Source organism: Vespula pensylvanica, chromosome 4, assembly GCF_014466175.1.
Source record: "Vespula pensylvanica isolate Volc-1 chromosome 4, ASM1446617v1, whole genome shotgun sequence".
In the NCBI taxonomy this organism is placed as follows: Eukaryota; Metazoa; Arthropoda; class Insecta; order Hymenoptera; family Vespidae; genus Vespula; species Vespula pensylvanica.
Genome location: NC_057688.1, coordinates 5,670,995 through 5,689,800, shown reverse-complemented (window position 1 = coordinate 5,689,800; position 18,806 = coordinate 5,670,995). Strand labels below are relative to the sequence as shown.

At 35.4% G+C, this 18,806-nt stretch overlaps 1 protein-coding gene across 6 annotated transcripts; it reads right to left on the bottom strand.

Moving 5' to 3' along the window:
* Window positions 1-386: 386 nt before the first annotated feature.
* LOC122628375 (box A-binding factor-like) lies at window positions 387-18,037 on the bottom strand. Of its 6 annotated transcripts, none has more exons than XM_043810623.1 (8): window positions 17,900-18,037; window positions 7,884-8,383; window positions 7,134-7,764; window positions 6,476-7,039; window positions 5,585-5,710; window positions 3,203-3,338; window positions 1,923-2,085; window positions 387-1,648 (listed from the first exon to the last, which is right to left on the bottom strand). In XM_043810623.1, the coding sequence occupies exons 2-8, from the start codon at window positions 8,378-8,380 to the stop codon at window positions 1,555-1,557; spliced, it is 2,211 nt and encodes a 736-aa protein (XP_043666558.1). In that variant the 5' UTR covers window positions 8,381-8,383; window positions 17,900-18,037; the 3' UTR covers window positions 387-1,554. The 6 variants fall into 6 exon arrangements, with proteins under 6 accessions (XP_043666558.1, XP_043666556.1, XP_043666557.1 ...); XM_043810621.1 differs by lacking the exon at window positions 17,900-18,037 and adding an exon at window positions 9,746-10,622; XM_043810622.1 differs by lacking the exon at window positions 17,900-18,037 and adding an exon at window positions 9,746-10,622 and having other exon boundaries at window positions 6,485-7,039.
* Window positions 18,038-18,806: the final 769 nt, after the last annotated feature.

Here is an 18,806-nt window from a genome sequence, read left to right as displayed (position 1 = left end):
GATCTTCGTGGACTATTTATCCTACTGCTTAATTCTGTTAAAGTTGAACTTATTTCATAGACTTAATTTAAGAATATATTTAACACGAGAATCTCGCTGTTTCAGCAAGGTCGTTTTTTTTTAAATTTCTGTAATCGCTGGCTGCCATAAAATTTCAAGAAAACATTCTATAGACGATAAAAATGCGAATATCATCGCTGTTGGAACTTGAAAAGAGATAAGGTAGTTTGTTATTTTTTCTAATCAAAAGTTCGGAATTTGTTTCTTCTCGATAATGATCTTGCTTCTTAATGATGGCTTTGGAATCTTCAGCTGATCAAAATGTTTGTGCATAACGAAAAGATGATTTTTGATTTAGTTGGGATTTGAAATAAATTCATTCTTAATTTCTTGTACCTCTTTACGGTCATGTTCTTACACATTAGTAGTACACGAATATATTATATATTACTCTTTGGATAAAGTTTAAAGGATGTCTTGTGTATCTTTAGACGCCATAATGTAGAATTCTATATACAAGAGACGCCTACTTGTAAAAGTACACGAGTTAATAACGTCGATTCGTGATAAAGTAAATTGAAAATTTATCGTAAAATCCGAACTTCCGTTTCTATATAATCTTTTTTTCTTTTCTTTTCTTTTTTTCTATTCTTTTCTTTTCTTTTCTTTTCTTTTCTTTTCTTTTCTCTTTTATCTCTCGTTTTCCTCAATCTGGAGCTTTCTAATGATACATATGATCTTTTAAACAAAAGCAAAGCCCAAAAGGAAACGCTTTGTACAACGTATCAATTTTGATCTTAAATTAGATTAAAAAAAAAAAAGATAAAAGGAGAAAAATAGAAAACGATAAAGACATGTGTCTGAAAATTGCACATCTCTTAGAGCAAGATCGCGTTAAGGACAATCACGAGAATATAAGAATCGTTAGAGAATTGTACATACATACATACACACATAGCCAAGTAGTTACATACATACTGTGCTTAACATTTTATGCTGATCACCGAACGAAGAAATGTTGACGTCGATATTTATAAATATTGTTTTAGCACATTCCTAAGATGCATTATCGATATAAATGAAATTAATATTAATAATCAGAAACAACATAAATTTCATTTATTTTCCTTGCAAGATTTATATATTTTTATCTTTTCAATATCGTTGTTGGATTGGATTGAATTTAGTATCGATGTCAATATTTCTAATCTACAATAGTTGTTAAGATACAGCAAAATGATTAGGCTAAACCACGCATATACCGATTCATAGCACTAACAGTGAAATTAAACGGAGCGCGAACGATACTCCGTTTTTCCTATAAAATATTTCTTTATTATTCCTTTTGCATATTCTTTTTTTTTTCATTTTCCTTTTACGAGAGTCCGTTTCTCTAAACAAGAAAGTCTTCTTTCTCATTTTCGAGCCTGTCTCTATCACTGTCATAGAGCGAACGAAGAAGCTCCGGATAAGACCATCTCGTACGTACGTATATACATACGTTTCGTTTTCTTCTCTTATTTTTTTAGAAAAGAGAGAGAAAAAGGAACATTTCTAAGATCTCTCAGCATGGACTGTCGTCGTTGAAGTTATAACCGAGACCAGGTCACCGCTGGGTTGACTAGTGATTGGTTCTAGTGGAGGCACGCTGCAAAACGTTTGAAAAAAATTATTCAATTATTAAAAAAAATAAATAAATATAAATATATATATACGTATATAACATAAAAAACAAAATGGAAATCGTTCGATATAACTGGATACACATGGGAGATATAAAATAGAAAAAATTAACGCGAAGGGTCTCTTTTACATCGTCGAATAAAAATTATTGGCTTAGTTTTTGGAATCCTTTTAGATCCTGAATCGAACTTTAATATATCTTAAGAAGAGATTACGCGTAACGAGAGTTGCTCACTTACGTAAGGGTAGTTTGACGATTCAATACGGCGACAGTAGGTAATGTGAGGGGCGAATGTGCGTGCCCTAATTGTGCCGTTGTTGGTGTACCTACAGGAAGACAATGCTCTTCTACCCCTTCACCCCCACCCCCGCTTGCAAACATGTTCAACTGCAACGAGTCCACTGCAATGTTAACAAACAAAACAAAACGTCGATCGATAAGACTTTCGGCATGTTCCTATTTCATCCGATAAATTTTTTTTTTCTTTTTTTTTCCTTTATTCTTTAGTATTTCAGAAATAATAAATTATAAAGAATAATAAAAATAATAATAACAATAATAATAATAATAATAATAATAATAATAATAATAAAAGTGAAATTAAACTTGGTAGTTCAAAAAACAAAATAAAAATAATTATGATAATAATGATCACTGGATTATCAAGCATGAATCTAAAATTTACTTTTTTTTCTATTATAATCAGACGAGTTTTAATCACATATTTTAAAGACGGTATCTTCGTCCATCGACATCTTTATGAATTACATAAAATATATTACCAATAGATTATAGTTAAAGCTAGAAATAAAAGACAGACAGAGAGAGAGAGAGAGAGAGAGAGAGAGAGAGAGAGAGAGAGAGAGAGAGAGAGAGAGAGAGAGAGAGATGGAAAAAGAAGCAGAGATAGTGATCACTTCTTCTCCCTCTCCCAGCGTTTTCTTCCCTCGATCAATTCTTCGAGGAAAAGCACTTATCGTTATCTCGTATGGCGCTCGTGAATCCGAAAGAGAAAGAGAGAGAGAGAGAAAGAGAAAGAAAAAATGAAAAAGAGAAAGAGTGCGATTTATTTTTCACGATGGACGCCGTGAAATTACATTATATCCGTCTTTTATATATCTGCTACATAGAAATATATTGTGTACTTTAAGATAATACATCGTAGCCGTGCGAGATAGCTCGATCTGTCTGTCGCTGAACGACAAGAAAAAAATAATGAAAAAGAAAAAGAAAAAAAAAAGAAAAAGATTTTTGTATTTTCTAAGAAACACGAAAAAAAGTAGGCAAACTGAATGTTTACCTCCTCGCAAACCTTTTTTGCCTGTAGGTACACCTAATCGAATGATTTAAACTAATTTAAGATATAAATGTGTTTTGGTGAAAGAAGGGGGTAAAGAAATGAAAAAAAAGAAATTTGAAATAAATCATTTTTTTTTGTTTTTTTTTGTTTTTTTGTTTTTTTTTTTTTTTTTTAATAAATCGTAGCGAAATAATGCAACTTGCTCACCAGAGACTCACCGAGTAAGCTGGACTTAATCTCGGTCTTGGAGATACCGCTCGGTCCAGGAAGATTCCCGCTTACACCAGAATTATTTTTTGGCTTCCTTTTTCGCGTTTGTATTCCTTCCTTTTTCATGCTCAATGGCCTATTAACCTGTAATTAATTTACTCTATTTACTACTTGATTAAATTACTAAAGAAAAGAATTAATAATATAAAAAAGAAATGTAATAATTTATAATATCGACAGAGATATTATTTGTGCTATAATATAACAATAATAATAATAATAAAAGTACGCATCTAACTGAAAAAGTGAAAAAAATGTGGCAAGAAGATAACATTATAAAAAACGATATTACAAAAAGCAATTATTTTCAAGAATTCTTGTGCAATAATTTCGAAGAGTCTATCAATGCAATAAATGATACATTGTTGCACTGAGCCGTTACCAAGGATTGTCCATATATACAAATGTATGAAGTAAAAATGAAATAAAGAAATAATAATAATAATAATAACAGTGGATATTGTGACAGATTGTTATTATTCGCGTCGTTGAAGTAAATTTTTTCAAGAATTAAAAAAAGAAAAAAAAAAGAAAAAATTTTATTTGCATCAATGTCACGCGTAATAAAACGATATGATAATTGATATTTAGGCAATTTCGAAGTTTCCCCGGTATGCTCTCCGAATTAATTAAATTTGTTGTTCGAACAGAACACCGGCGAAAAGATCTCTCGACGATAATCTGACTCTCCGCGCTTTCAAGGAAAGAATGTCTTGAGCACGTTACAAAAACAATTCAGCAGGTTCTCTTATCGTAGCCTAGCCATCGAAAAAAATTCCGCGATAAGACCTAGCTGACCAGTCACAACGAGATTAATGTTAATTAAAAATGATTTACACCGTACTGTCCGAGTACCTTGCACGTCGCGTCTATCTCGAAAGGGTAAACTCAAAAAAGTCGTCTTCGTCGAATCGATGACGATCGAATCGATAGAAAATTATTGTGCAATAACTCCGACTAACTTGGCTTCTGTATCTTCCCTACGAGCGAACTATTTTTTCTTTGTCTTTTTCTTTTTTCTTTTTTTCACACATTTTTATTTGATTTCTTTCTTCCATTTCTTTTCTCTATTATTTTTTTATCCTCTTAAGACAAATATACCAAACGAATGCCAATGGAAGATAATACTGCGATCCAACCACCAAACGAGTCATTTTAAAGAGAGAACGATAAGATCAAAAACCGATCGATAAAAAATTGATCATATTTCAAAAGCGATTTTATAATACGTTATTAAGTATCAAAAGTAGCGTATATCTACACTCGCTTAGATATTTACATTAATATTTCTTTTTAAATTGATTAAAATGAAAACGATTAACATGAAAAAGAAAAGTATCAACGATGAAAAAGAAAAGAAAATAAAAAATTAAAAGAACGAAATAAGAAACGTCTTAAAGAGACGTAAAAATATTCGTTAACGAAATTTCTTCTTCGATTTCGTTCGGTTACTCGTTTTCAGGAGTAGAACGAGAGGAGCAGAGACCGGAGATGACTTGTTTATTTTGCGTGTGCTAGCTTTGCGCCTCTTTATATACTGCTGTCAACCCACGCAAGGGTCTTGCGTGCAAAGAGAAAAAGAGAAAGAGTGAGAGACCGAAGAGAATGGAAAGAGAGAGGAAGAGAAGTAAAAAAAAAGAGCGAGAGAGATGACACATTCTTAAAGTACATAGGACCATATAACTGCCGCGAAAGAGAGAGAAAGAGAGAGAGAGAGAGAGAGAGAGAGAGAGAGATTCGACCTCCTTTATTTACCGCCTTTACTGCATTTGCTTTAACCTACGTCTTTTATTGTTCCCTGTCAACATTTCTATCTTCTTTTTACTTTGCCCGATATCAGCCTATTTGCTCCGCATTCTTACGTAAAGACGATCAACGAGACGATCTTGACTACTCACGATGTCTGTTACTCCTTCAAAATTATACGTATATAGATCTGATTAATCTGAATGATTTCTTTAATAAGACTTCTTCCAATCATTTGTTTAACTGAAAAGAAAAAGAAAGATAAGGATTCTAATTTTGATTCAAAATGACCTCTCAATGAAGATCCGCCTAAAACTTTTTAAAATATTTTTTTTATAGACATTCTCACGGTTAATTAGCCAGCAATTGTGCAAACAATGATCAATCTCAAATAAGTGCACCAAAAAGCAAATGCTTGTTTTCTTCGTAAGTTTGCATTTTGTTCGGAAAGAAAATCGTAGAAAAGATTATAAAAAAAAGTGTTATTTTTCTCAATACGATTTTCTCGATTGGAACTTATAAATTGTATCTAAGAGAGATAATTGTTAAATAATGAAAATCTAATATAATTATTTGATATTTACGTTATGCAATTTGAAGTAAAGACCGCAGGCATTACAAACGGGTTCGCCGTTGTTGTTTCGTCTCCATAGAGTCGTGTTACTCGTTCTACAGTTCGCACATTGCACTCCTGTCCTTCGTACACCAGCCTGTAATATAAAAATGGCAAATCCTTAGCAGCAATATATATTTTTTACCAAGACAATCTAAATCCAGAAATGATAGAAATATCAGTACGATATCCTTTTCGAACAATTAAAAGCAATGTGTTTTTAAAGAAAATCTGAACGACTCGCTTGACGTTCGAGATCACGAAAATGGGAGTGTGCTCCGGGTAAGGAAACTAGAGCAAACAACAGCCGCCGTGAGTCCCGAGAGTAGTTATTTGCTCTTTGAGAGATAACGAACGTCTTCTCACTGTCTTGAATCAACGCGGGGGACGCACACGTAAAGGAAAGCTACAAACATTACTTAATATTGAAGTCATGCGAGATGTACCACGGACAAGAACATTTATCAGCACAAACATCGCTGACCTCGTTTCACCGATGGTCAAACTTTCTGTCCATTGATCGAATAAAGACAAAAAAAAGAAGAAGAAAAAGAAGAACTAGACCTCACAATTACTTCTCATTTGTTTCTAAGATACCAGAAATTATCTTCGTGACTGACTAATCGCAAACAATGATTCGCACGAATACGCAACTGTAGCTTAACAACAAACGTATATCGCATTTCGTTTAAATAGAATCGACTGAAGTGATTTTGATGGTATTAGAACAAAGGTTTCAACTTCGTACGATCTGAAGATAACGAGAAATTCGCCCAAAAGAGATAGAGACATTCATGGTAAGACACATACATACACGCATAGGCAACAACGACAAAAATGTAATTATGATGAAGATTCGCACAATGTTTACCGGCGCGACCGACTGTTTAGGTTTGCCGCATCTGATCGATGGTCTGCTGGTGCCATTCATCTTGCTGATAATACCACACACGCTGCAAAGATAATGTCCGGTACCATCGCGTCTCCACAGAGGTGTCATGGTAGTGGCACAGTTTAAGCAGTCCTTTGGTTCGCTCGCTATCACGGCACCGTCGAAGGTTTCTTCGGCACTTGGAATAGTTTGCCAAGGACCAGATAAACCATTTCCAGCAGCTGTTGCGACACTGTAACCACCGCCCGAGTAGAGTTGCATATTTGCAGCGTCGCTAACTATCGTTGTCACGCTGGGATATGTTTGAACGTATTCGAGAGACGTTGGAGGTGATGGTGTACCACTAGTAGGCCAGTAAGGATCATTGCTTGGTTTGATGTATTGATAAGAAGTAGCTGTGCTAGGTCCATATAAGGTCACTTGAGATCCCGGTGAGCCTGGTTGCTCGTAATGAAGAGAGACAGCACGCGTCGTACCTAAAGACGAAGCTAACGTTGGGTCACCTTTGATGTAAGCACTGTTGGGAGACTCCACCTGTCGAAGAAAAAAAAATGTCACGTTTTTGTAACGCTTCAAATTATTTCAATATTAATACATTAATGAGAACACGACATAAAAAAATACTAACTTCGGCACCTCGCGATCCAGGTTGACTAGCGGGTGGATAAGTGATAAAAAGTTCGGGCTTTGGATATGTATACGTTGGCGCTTGTTGGAAAGTTTCACTACCGGATATATATTGAGTGTATTGAACCGTCTGCGAGGGTGGTATGGCGACAGTCTCGAGGGTTGTGTAGGTACTCGAAACTTTGATATTTTCCGTGGCAACGGCTACTTCGGTATCATATTTGATCGTCGCAGCGACAGCTGCGTCGGAGTAACCAGCAGCGACCAATTGCTGTTGATGTTGATTCGTTCGTATTCCATCGATTGGTGGGGAATAATTGGGTGCGGGTGAACTCAGTTGTACATTGCCTGCAGACTGGCTAACCATCCCTGACGTTTCGTAATCCTCCGTGGTAGGAAGAACTGGTGAGGTTTGATACCTGGGTGTACTATTGGCTGTGTTGCTGGTACTATGATTGCTCTCATGCGGACTGAACCTATGATGCGTCGTTGTTTGTTGACCACGACGAGCATTGTCTTGAACTTGCATCGTGATCAAATGATTCTCCCTCCTTAACTCCTGATCGTCGCTAGTGTACGCATAGATACGGCCCACTTCGTTCCTCTCAGTTGTTCCTCCCGTTGTCTCGTATCTTTTTAGAGAAAAATCATAAAAGTGATCGTATTTCGATAAGGGAAATTTATGAAAAAATCCGTTTCTTACAACTTTACTCTACGATTAAATTACTTCGCGGACAATGATCATAAATACCTAGGTGATTCTTTGACGGCGAGTGTAATCGTTGAATCAGCACCATCAGAGACTTCAACGCCACCATCCTGACCGTTTCTAGCTGTATAGACAACGTGTTGTTGATCGTTGCCATCTCGTTGCTGTTCCTCTGTACTATTAGCATGAGAAATCTGCACGTATTGTTGTTGCCCCTGTTGTTGCGTCTGCCCCTGTTGTTGTTCGTCTTGATACACATGCTGATCTTGATCCGAGTGTTGATGCTGATGCTGGTGCATGGCTTGCTGAAGATTACTCGAGACAGCATTCGAGTCCGAGGATTCAGCTTCGATCTCGGCTATACTTTCCGTGATATGTCCCGCCGTAGTGATCGTTCTGACGTGTCTCTTCGAAGTGATAACACTTTGCGGACTATCAGAGGGTTCTTCCGTGACGTGTAATTGAGGGGAACTCTCGCCGGAACGATGCCCTTCCCACTCTATCTTTATGTCCTGCTTCACCAATGTTTCCTTCATCATATCCTACAACACACACATACACGCACATGCACACAAACAAATTTTGACGAATCTTTATTCATCCTGTTATATTAAGAATTGTCAGAAATATCGATCGGTGATCGATGATACACGGAAAAAAATTTCGTAAGTTTTTAAAACGTTAAATCGGCTGAATTGATTCGTTCAAAGGGATTAGTCATCCCCCTTGAACGATGGTGTTGGTGGGAGTAGAAATCTCGTTTGGGCACGCGACGCGTTTGGTTGAGTTTGAAAAAGACAGAGATAGAATTAGAGAGTGTGTTGAACGATGACACAGGACAGGTAAAAGACGGTGAAGAAAAAAAAGAATGAAAAGGAGGAGGAAGAGGAGGAAGAGAAGAAGGAAGGTAGAGTACCAACGACACACCTCGTCCGTCTCGAGAAAAATGTTCGGAGATGTTCTATTTACAATGTACGCGTCACACTTCCGTTCGAAGATCCGTCAGACGTTCGACTTCCGGTTCGAGCACGCGACACGACTCTTCTTTCTTTGGCAAAGACCTCGTACGATTTCCGCCGGATCATCGACTCGGCTGGACAACATTCTCTGAGACAACTTTCGACAATATTCTTTTAAAGAAGAGTTTACCGAGATCGCGCGTTTGCGAGAAGAACATTTTACGATCGCTTTCAAGTTGACCGAATTTTTAAACCGACTTCGTCTTCTCTCGTGAACTTCGTTTCTACTCTGACCGATCGAATTCGTGAAAACCGAGTTAACCCTTTAACTTGTCCAAATTCAAACAAATCGGAATTCAAACTGGAATTTATTACTACGGAACTTATTATTACTCTTTTTCCTCTTTCTTTCGTTCTTTTCTGGTTTTAAAACAATTAGTATTACGAACTATAAACATATTTGAATAAATATGACGAGAGAATCAATTAATGACCATTCGTAATTAAATCGAGGTAATATGGATTCAAGTACCTGATTTAAATACAATAAATACTAATGAAAGAAATTTTTATGTCATTATATGGCATATTACAAACGGTAGCTTGAAAAAATATCACTTTCCATATAACATGAATGAAATAGCCGTCATTGATACAAATGATCGTATATCTTAATCGTATCTATCTCGATAACTATGATACTTTCCTCGAAAGAAATACAACAGCAAAACAAAAATAAAGTTTTTATTTATAATAAACTAATGATAATTACAATAATGCTACATGTTGAACGAAACGATCCTAAATGGTCCTTTCGATTCCATTTAATCACTAAAGAATAAAATGTAAATAAAGAAAACACGATCGCTATAGTCACGATAAGATAATAAAAAGCTAAATGAAAGTTTTTTCAAACAAACAATCAAGCAAACAAGCAAAAATTACCTCCGTAGCCGTGTGTCGCATTTGCTCTGCAAGAACTTCTATCCTTTTCTAACTCACGTTTCTTTCCATATACCAATCCACTTTCTCTCTCTCTCTCTCTCTCTCTCTCTCTCTCTCTCTCTTTCTCTTTCTCTCTCTCTCTCTCCTTATTTCTTTCTCCCTCTATCTCAATCTCACATACATACACACACACATTCCACGCGTTATATCCACTTTTTTCCAAAACGCCAAACTCGATAAAAAGATAAATAAATAAATAAAGTAGAAAATAAAAATGGTCGTCGAATGACAGAGAATAAGAGAAGGAAGGAAGAAAAAACCGACTAGCGAGACGTTCGAGTAACCAAGTGGAACTGATGAGGAGAGCGAACGCGAGGTGCAGCACGAGGCGACATACGGAGTGTGAGAGAGTTAGAAAGATAGTGATAGTGAGAAAGAGAGATGGTTAAAGAGCTTTTGGATGTGTCGGTGGAAATAATGTTTTTGCTCGATACATGTAACAACAGCAATGCTGCCTCTCTCATTTATTCCTTTTGTTTGACTCGGAGCAATGGCGGATGTTAAGTGAACGAGAAAGAAAGAGAGAGACAGAGAGATAGAGAAAAAGAGTGAGAAAGAGAGAGAGAGAGAGTTTATTGTGCAGTCTACCATTCGATTCGAGGGAAAGAGGGGAGAAAAGCGTTGCAACAGGCAGCGAAACGACGGAGGAAGCAACTCGAGCAGCCGTTTGGGCGGACCCTCGCACCTCATTGGTCACTCCTCCGTCCGATATTATCCTTCCTGCGTCTGTGTTCTGTCCATGTACCATCGTACACGTTGCTACGACGAACGCTTCGCGGTTTATTCGCTCGTTTGATTAATTTCTCTCTTTCGACAGAATATATCGCTGATATATTTATAATATTTTATATTAGATCATATTTCAATGACTACGATTTCTACAATTAAAATCTAAATAGACGAAAATCAATTGAAATAGGTGAAAATCTTTTTGTATAGAAGATGATGATAAGAAAATTTTGTTGAAATGAAGTACACCAAACTAAATTGGTTTTCAAGGACGTAAAGTCGTCGTGGGAAATCTTATTCAAATAGTTCACCCAAGAAAGTTTCTATATTTTTTTCGTTACAAAAAAGAAGAAAGAAAGAAAGAAGGAAAAAAATACAGTGAACGGAGAAACTAGATCGATAGATAGAAAGAGAAATAGAGTGAACGAAAGAGAAGGATAGACATATAGAGACCTAAGAGCACCTAAAGTATGTGTGTGTGTGTGTGTGTGTGTATTTACTAGAGAAAGACAGACTTACGATATGGATACGTGTCTGTGAGAAAGAGAGCAACAGATTGGAATGGAGGAACAGGGAAAGAAAAATCGGGGGACAGGGAAAAAAGCAAGCGGAGGGATCCGTTTGTTTATTCTTCTTATCGAGTCTCCTCGTGAAGCTGGCAACGAACAAGATAAGGGCGAGGGAAGGGCGATGAAATCGAAGCGAATGTGGAGGGGTAACTACGTGACACTTCATCGTCGAGAATGACGACGATGACGACTATGTTAACGTTGACATCATGTCAGCTATCGTTGCTAAGCTCCATTCGCCATTTCACATCTTTTTTTAATCTAATTTTTATATAGGGGATGATCGTTTCGAATCGTTTCATCGATCGTTACGTATAATAAATAATGTTTGTTTATTACATATTTTCTTTTCTTTTTTCATTTTTTTTTAATATTTTAGATATGATTTATCGTTTGATTCATTCTATTAACAAACGGATTAATATTAATCGTAAAGATGATCAATTTGAAATTTTGATGCTCAACGTTTGAAAATTTTAATACATCATATTCCTTTATTTGTTTGATAAATAGATACTATTTTAATTTTATAATCTAAATGGAGAAACACCGATATAATTTTATAATAAAGTGAACGGTATATCCTAAATCGAAGCAATATTTTATTTTCATTCATCGTCTCTTGCATAACACATACCATCCTGTATTGTTCTATAACGAATCGATCTTTTTCGTTGATCGATCGATCAATCATCCACGGACTTGATCGAGTCACAGATATAAAGTTAAAAATGTCTAAGGTTGAGATAACGTTTGGATATATAAGAATAAAGAATTTTTCGTTAAATTTTCTATAATATAATATAAAAAAGAAAAAGAAATAATCATCTCGATGTATACTCAAAGTTAAAATAACTATATATTTTGTAAAAATCAAATCAATTAATCGATCTAGTATAAATTTTAGAATTTCAAGGTAAAAATATAAAGCGATTATGGTTTCTTTCTTTTAAAAAGAGATATACGTATACCTACGTATTTTCTTTGGACGATTTCACAACCTTTGCTCGGAGAGATGAAATCAGCTAAAGACGAGAATCGATACATTGCCTGGATTCGTTCTTATGTGTTCCATTCGTCGTCGATTCGGTGATACCGATGAAGATTCATCGCGATAGAAATCAAGAACATCGTGAGCTCGTTCTCGAACTAATATTTCGACTTGCTGATAAGAGAACGTGCTTATGGGTGACTCGCAAAGGGAAGAGCTAACGACACGTATGCCTCGTTTACGGTTACACGAATAAAGTAAAGAGAGAGAGAGAGAGAGAGAGAGAGAGAGAGAGAGAGAGAGAGAGAGAGAGAGAGAGAGAGAGAGAGAGAGAGAGAGAGAGAATGAATAAGCATGATCGAAAAGACTCAAAAAATATTGTCGCAGGAAATGATAAGGTGACGCGAATAACTACTTGAGAATTTTACAAATTATTGATTTAATCATATAAAAATTATGTATTCGATTATTTCTATAAATAACAAAGCTAAATATTATTTGTATTATATAAATATATTATATAATAAAAAAGGTTTCAAAAATAATAAATAATTTATAAATCAATTTGTTGCAAAATGCTGACTCGCGCAAATATTCTCCCAAGTGACAAAATATAAGTGGATGCATGTTAAATTTCATTTCATTCTCTTAGAAAAGATAAGTAAAACATTTAATGAATATATGTTCTATTTATTATAATGATAATTAATAATAATAGATAATAACATTGACGCGAAGAGATGTTCTTCTTTTTACAATCTCAAAGAGAGACTACATCGAACATTTCTACAATAGGTAGCTCTTGGTATATATACATACATATATATACATATATATATCGACGTACAAGATCAGATAAGGGTTTTATTCTTATCGTAAAAAACAAAATTAAGCATGAGCAAAGCTTAACCAATGACGAGTTTTCAATAGAATTTAATGACAAATTCTTCATGTATCAACGTTTGCACGAACATTTCTTCGAAGTACATACTCTATAGCATTTCAAAGAAACAGACATTTTTTATTTCTTTGACAAAGTCGAAAAGAAGAAAATTAATTAACAATTAAATAATAAATTGCACGTGTAATGAAAAAAAAAATCCTCTTGCATTTAATACTGTACCTAATCGAAGAAGACATCTATCTTTGATTCTGGCTACGATCAAACAAGATCGTTATCTTGCAATTAACGAGAATACCTACAAGCAATCGAAATCTGATCTTATCGTTAGAACTAACATCTAGCAGGTTCAAAGAGTGAAAAGAATTGAAAAGATATAAACAGTCCTGACTTTATCCTACCATTTTTATATTAAATCTCTTTTTCTTTCGATGTTCATTGAGGTAAAAATTTCAAGATAAATCTGGTGATTTTGAAATGGGACTGCTAAAAAGAGGAAAGAAAGTAAAGAATAAAAGGATACAGAGAGATGGATAGAGAGAAAGAGAGAGAGAGAGGGAGAGAGAAAGAAAGAAAGAAAGAAAGAGATAGAAAAAAGGATAATATAGGTACCGGTCTGCTTAACAGACGAGGTAGAAGGCACGAACAACCGCACACGCTCTCTCTGTCAAAATAAACGGCACTATCGCGATTTATCTCGTTTCCCATGATAATAAGAGATAAAACTGCATCCTTACATTAGCTACTATATCAGCTAAAATGATAATTTCAGTCGTCGGATTCGCCAGGAAGGTGTAGGGCCGTGGTGTTCCTCTTACACTTTTCGTGCGTTCGAGTTGACTCAGATCCGTTCGACTCGTCGAAACTAAAGTAACGAAAAGATCGCCGAAGAAGAGTAAATTTTTTTTTTTCTTTTCTTTACGGAAGTGCCCGGTGAAAGTGGAGAAAGAATTACCATGATCGGATTGTCGAAGTTCCGTCGGATGATTACGGTGTCGCGAGTACGTACTTGAGAATCTCTAACGAGATTTTCTTTTCAAAGGCATGGGGAATCGTCCTCTTTCGTGTTCGATCAGTGATCTAGATGATTTAAGCTTCTTCTTCACGTGGGACTTTAATTGTTCGCAAGTTCTTGTTCTTTCTTTTTGGAGTGATCTAGGTAGGTACGTTCTAATGGAAATAAATTTTAGAAATGAACTGTCGAATTTTTTTCCAAGAGGAACGAAAACCAAGATGAATCGATCGTTGAAATAAATCCTTGAAACTCACCTATCTTTGATCTTAAATTAACTTGGACACCATTAATATTTACTTTGGCATTGTTATTAGAAAAAGAAAATTTGCTTTGTCATAAAATCTGGACGTTACTGACTCGACGATTAAATTCTTTTGTCGATGAAAAGAATGATGTAAAAATACGAAAAAGAAAAGAAAGAAAGGAGAGAGAAAAAGATAAATGAACAGAAAGAACGACTGTTACGCGACAACTTCGCCATCTTGTTTTCTCTATCAGAAAATGAGGCGTAATTTAAAAAGAGGAGAGGAGAAGTAAAGCAAATAGAAAAAAAAAATGAAAATAAAACGGTAAAGAATAAAAGAGAAATAGAAGGGCATAACGTGTAAAGCTTGAAGAGGGTTTGCGTCATCGCTCGTTGTGAACGCTACGAGGCCATTTTTTATCACTCTAGTAGAAATCTCTTATCAGCGGACAACGCAAACCCGATGAGAATCTGATGCGTTCGCAATACCGAGCGTATCTACGAGGGCACACGTCCTCGTTATCGTCTTTGCGAAAATCTATTCTTTTTTTTTTTACCCCTTCCTCTTCTACGTTTCTTCGATCGAGGTGAAGGAGAGAGAGGAAAGGATTCGATGAAAGTCCAAAGATTTTGTATGATCCCCGCGTGATCTTGCGTAATTTGTCAAGCCAATTCTCAGGTTATTTTCCACCTTTTGAGATCGTAAGTAAGAGGACAAAAAAAAATCGACCATCTTTCAAAAATGTCCGATTGAACGTACGTATTTGTTATAATTTTGTTTCGTATTGTTTTTTGTTTTTCTTTTTTTTTCTTTTTCTCTTCTTTCCGCTCAAGATATTTTTCGGACAAGAAGTCTAGAAAATAGAAAAAACGTATATACGCGTTCATAATAATCATAATTGTTAACAGTCCACAAGACGATATTATCGATAATGATAAAAATAGGATCGATGGAATAGATCTAACGATAAAATCGTATCTCTTATCATTACGAAGTATGTACGTCGATCGTGAAGACATTTTCTTAAACGAAGAAACGCGTACGTGTTATTACACTTTCTTCCACGTTTTAACGGGTCTAGATTCTCAACGTGCCTACGCCTTCGTTCACTCATTTTATAGACGCAATTAGGAGTTTAAATTTACAACCTTTCGAAGCTCGCTCGACGCGTGATTAAGTGCAAACAAAGCACGAATTGTCTCTCCTTTAATTGTTTTCGTTTGAAATGGAAAAGGATGGTGATATGTACTACATGAACAAGATAGATAGGTAAAGAGAGAAAGAAAGAAACAGACAAATAGATAGAGAAAAAAAGAATGAATCTTTGTTTTAAAAGGGAATAACGAAAAATTCGGTATGAAAGAGAAATTCGTTTCTCGTGTTTACAAGACGATTTTGCCAAGCTATTTCGAAGGAAACATTTTACGATTTCACGATCCGCCCGTAGAATTCCTTCGCGATAAACAGAGAAGAAGTAATTAAACGTAAAATACACATTGGCTTTTAACTCGACGCATACGATATTTACGGAGTAAGCGAGTAATAAATGAAACGTTCGTGAGATCTTATGATATCGTCATATTTTTATACAAAAATAAGCATATGTCTGAATTTTTCATTAAGTAGATCAATAATAACGAATTTTAAACGACGATTAATTCTCAATCATCTTACTTTTTTCACAGACAATTGCTATAACAAAATTCAATGATGATTACGATATTAAGATTACTACGATAATTAGGTAAATACAAAAGGTTTAATATTTCGATTCTTTTTTATAAAATCAAGATATTGTTAGATCAGTAGTGAAGTAATATGAATTTGAAGTGAGGTATAAAAATTTGAAGGAATAGAAAGAAAATGAAAGAAGACAAACTCGTTGCTGACGGGGCGTTCGTCTCCCGACTAAACTCGCGGACCAATAATTAACGTGCACAACAAACAGTATTATCGTCATTGCCTGATATTATTCCCATTATCTTATACGCACCGACGGCTATGTGCTTAATGATTAATAAAATATTATCTGCGCTCTCTCGGTTATATCTCCTCCTTACGTCGAATAGTTTCGTGTTGGACTTCGCGAGGAACGCGACGTTTCCTTTTTTTTCTCCGCTCGAAAACGCGAGAAAGAAGTAACATCGTTCTCATCATCCATATATTCAATGTGTTTCGTCAAAAGAGATCGATCATGTGAAGTGTTAATATATATAAATATATATATATATATAAAAGAACAAGAGAAATCCATGTGAGTGTGCGTGAAAAATAAAAATGGCGAGCTCGAAATTAATCGTCTCCGATGTACTCGACGATATCGATTCTTTTCGATGATATCGATCTGATCGATTGATCGATCGATACGATCGTGCTCGTTCGTGCTCGGTATTTTCCATCGTCAAGGATACGCTTCGGCTTCTCGTATTTTTTGTAATTATAAAAAAAAAATGAACAGAAGAAAGAAAAAAGAAAAAAAATAATAACGAAAATTTATTAATACACATTCAAATTCGATCATCAGACTTTGTTATCTAAGCTTATAATGATGTGTAAATGATCGTAATGAAATGATTGCTAATGGCGACAGTCGAAACGCGTTTCGTCAATTTTTAGAAAACTGACGTGCGGAGACATAAATCACGATGAAAATCGACGAAGGAAAAAGAAAGAGAGAATCTGCGTTTAGGTTGAGTCGCATAGGCTTCCTCGTGCGCGAAAACACAAGTGTGTACTCGAGATCGATCGTACATAAAACACAAGTGTTTCGTACTCGTACACGCGTCTCGTCATCGAATTTCTCTTTCCGTCGATCTCGCGTCGTTCTCATTCTCTAATTCGTGACCTCGATTGTCTCTTCTTTCAAGGACGGTAAAGGAAAAAACGGAGCGAAGATTCGAAATGATCGATATTTTTTTTAACAATAATCCCTCTTGACAAAACGAGAAATAAAAATTACAAGTAATACTTCACAATCTAAATCACTATGATGATTCTTTTTTTTCTCCTAGATACTTCCAATATCAGAATAATGAAAGAAGAGGAAGAAAAGAGGAAAAATTAGGGAAACGTGAAAAGATAATGAAAAACACGTCGACCAGAGCAAGAGCAAACATAGAAGCACGTGCACCGTTGCGTATGTTTCTTTCGTAGATGCTCCCTTTCCTCCTATCGAACTATTACCGATGTCTAGTTAACACGTTGAATGCTATGGGGGTCATCGGTGATCGACAGTGTATTTGTCTGTAGCGTCATGGGAACCACCATTGAGCAGAACGACGCGAAGATTAATAGAAACGCCTAATTAGAGCAAATGTCAATATTTATCAATTTTTTAATACCATTATCAATAATGGTGTGAAGGTATCCAATAAGATAACTTCGTGAAACGTTATTATATACCTCAACTTATTCATTGCAGATAATATTTTAAAATAATATATATCGCATAATAACAGATTCACATTGGCGTTGTGGACCAGCCATTAATACGACATTCAACGTGTTAAATAAGAAAAAAAAAAAAAACAACGATAAACACGAATATCGATTTATGTTGAAAGTGATCTCCACGTTCGAAAACTATGTTATTTGCTTAATAATTAATAATAATAAATAAAGAAAAAAGAAGAAGAAAAACTTACGTTTGTGACGGCTTCGTTAGAAGAGGATAGAAGATGAACAATGAAAGTCGTCGAACTTGCTCTCCCTCCGAGTGAGATCTCTTGAAAATTATCTTTCTCTCACTTTCTCTCCCTCTCTCTGTTTGACTCTCTCTCTCTCTCTCTATATATTATTTTTTATCTTCTTCTTCTTTAAAATCTCTTCGTTTCTTTCTATTTCTCTCCCTGTTTCTTTTTCGAATGTTTTTTCTTCTTTTTCGTTTCGAAACTTTTCGTTATGGAATTTTTCGTTACAATTTCTTTTTCTCTTTTTTTCTGTTTCAAATTAACCGGATGAAATTCTCTCGTACTTTTTCGTAGCACTTTTTTCCACACGCTTGTGCGTCCGCGACGCCTCGCGAGTGTTTGCGCTTGACACAGGTGCGCGTTCGCTCTTCCAAGGTGCGTGCACGAGCGAGTCGAGCGAGCAATGTAAAATGAGAAAGAGAGATAGATGTAGAATCGGATGATACCACACCACGGCTGCCGCCTGGTAGCGCCGTTTCGAACCTCCGATTCGATCGGAGTACCCGTCAAATATTGACCGACAACCACCGACGATCACCTTCTGTCCACTTCTCTCTCTCTCTCTCTTTCTCTCTCGTATTTTCCTTTTTTTTCTAGTCATCGACGCCATTTTGTAGAGTTTTATATATATATATGTACATATATCTGTTTCTCTCTCCCGCCATTTTTACTTTCTTTCATCAATCTTTCTTTCTTGTTATAAACTATACCTTTTTTATTTAAGTTTCATTAAATTGAAGCAAATCAAATTTAAATTTAATAACATTTGTTGATTTCATGCACTTATACAAGAATTGATATGAGAGTATTTGTAAGTATAAATTTATTCGATATCTTTGTAATAATCGTCGATGTCTCTTGG

Coding starts and splice junctions, on each gene's coding strand:
- LOC122628375 (XM_043810621.1), bottom strand. CDS start 9,766: ATGCGACACACGGCTACGGAG. Junction 7,765..7,883: donor GCCGTCAAAGAATCACCTAG/GTATTTATGATC, acceptor TTCTCTAAAAAG/ATACGAGACAACGGGAGGAA. Junction 1,649..1,922: donor AATCGTCAAACTACCCTTAC/GTAAGTGAGCAA, acceptor AACGTTTTGCAG/CGTGCCTCCACTAGAACCAA.